General features: G+C 37.6%; 1 protein-coding gene across 1 annotated transcript; it reads left to right on the top strand.

Annotated features, from left to right (window-relative positions):
- The first annotated feature begins 6 nt into the window (after window positions 1-6).
- On the top strand, window positions 7-1,475 carry LOC109588588 (uncharacterized). The gene is made up of 5 exons (XM_020004731.1): window positions 7-336; window positions 385-503; window positions 551-703; window positions 764-1,016; window positions 1,073-1,475. Coding segments are annotated over exons 1-5 (855 nt in total). The 5' UTR covers window positions 7-335; the 3' UTR covers window positions 1,402-1,475.
- The last annotated feature ends 10 nt before the right edge of the window (window positions 1,476-1,485 follow it).

Genomic DNA, 1,485 nt, shown 5'->3' with positions numbered 1-1,485 from the left:
GGTGGCTCCATGGATTGGAGAAGAAGAAGTGTCATGGAGGGAATGGAGGAGGTGCTGGTGGAGGAGGAGGAGGTCAACAAACGAATGAAGGAGGAGGAGGGGACCAGCAACAATTAGAAGGACAGGCTGGACAGACACAGCATGAGGTGCATATTGAAGGAGAACATGAGGAGGAGGAACATGATGGGCCATTGGATCAAGGACAAGAGGGGCAGCATTCACAGCAACTAATACTGGAACAAGGAGCACAAGAACCACATCAACAAGGAGAAGGTGTACAAGGAGGACAAGAGGAACAACAAGAAAGAGGAACAACTGCTAGTCCTGATGATACTAGTGAGTATATAATGTACTGGAGGATCTTAACTGTGTTTATTATTTCAGTGAAACCCACTGGAGTGAAAGATGCTGAAACATATGCTGGACTGGTTTATTATGAGGAAGATGGAGTAGAGGATTTGGTGACGTTCACTGCAGCTAAAAAACTAAGTGCTCTCCTTGAGGTAAATGTATCAAACTTAATTCATTCATCTATATACTTGTTGTATAGTATGTTGATAAAAAGCATTCTCGTGCTAAGTTGGGACAGTATGTCTATTTTTGTTTTAAGCCAAAAACTAGTCATCTTGAATTGAATTTAAAGAGTCCACAAGATGAACCATTTACTGGTTGGACCATTAAGCCTCACATCAAACCTTGTAAAGTAAGTATTTTCTACAGAAGTAAATACAATGTACACTTACATTAAATGTGTTTAATGTAGTTGCGTCGTTGTGATGTTGATAATTTTGGTGAAGCTAATTATCCTCTTCCTCCATGTTGTCTGGTATCAGTCTATGGATCACCTGGTGCTGTACCATCACTACATTACTCTGTACCACTGGATGGAGTGGCTGATCCTGTTACATTATTCATTCATCGATCACTGAGAACTGCTCCTCCTTCAACAGTACAAGATACTAGCTCAAGCTCCTCTACTGCTAGTATCAGTCAAACCAGGAGAGAGACTGAAGAAGGTATGGTTGATATTAACATAATAACACACTAATCACTGAATTTGTATCATTAATAGGTACATTTAGATCTGATATTGCTCATAGAGTAATGACAGAATGTACTGGAATGATAAAGGAAAGGCTTGATCTAAATACATGTTCATTGGTAGATAGGCTACTGGAGAAGAGGATAATAAATGAAAAGCAGAAGAATCACATTACTGATCAAAGCTGTGGATTGACTGCTAATCAAAGAATGGACGAGCTGCTTAGTTTAGTTAAAACATCCATTAGAGAGGATGGAGAAGATTTTGGTTTGTTTCTAGAAATAATTAAACAAGAGAATACAAAAACAACTGATAGACTAGCAAAAACACTATTAGACAATTATAAAAGCTTATTATAATTTTAGTATAAAAATAATTTTATGTAGTTTCAGTATAGTAACAATTTTGTGTCATTTTTGTCTAGCATTAATCATCGTCATCAT

Source organism: Amphimedon queenslandica, unplaced genomic scaffold (assembly GCF_000090795.2).
Source record: "Amphimedon queenslandica unplaced genomic scaffold, v1.1 AMPQUscaffold_11993, whole genome shotgun sequence".
NCBI classification, from domain to species: Eukaryota; Metazoa; Porifera; class Demospongiae; order Haplosclerida; family Niphatidae; genus Amphimedon; species Amphimedon queenslandica.
This window is presented reverse-complemented; position numbering and strand designations above follow the sequence as displayed.

What these genes read in the sequence shown, in the direction of transcription:
- LOC109588588 (XM_020004731.1), top strand. An exon ending in AACTAAGTGCTCTCCTTGAG is followed by an intron (nt 504 to 550) that starts GTAAATGTATCA and finishes CTTGTTGTATAG; the next exon opens with TATGTTGATAAAAAGCATTC. An exon ending in CAGGAGAGAGACTGAAGAAG is followed by an intron (nt 1,017 to 1,072) that starts GTATGGTTGATA and finishes TATCATTAATAG; the next exon opens with GTACATTTAGATCTGATATT.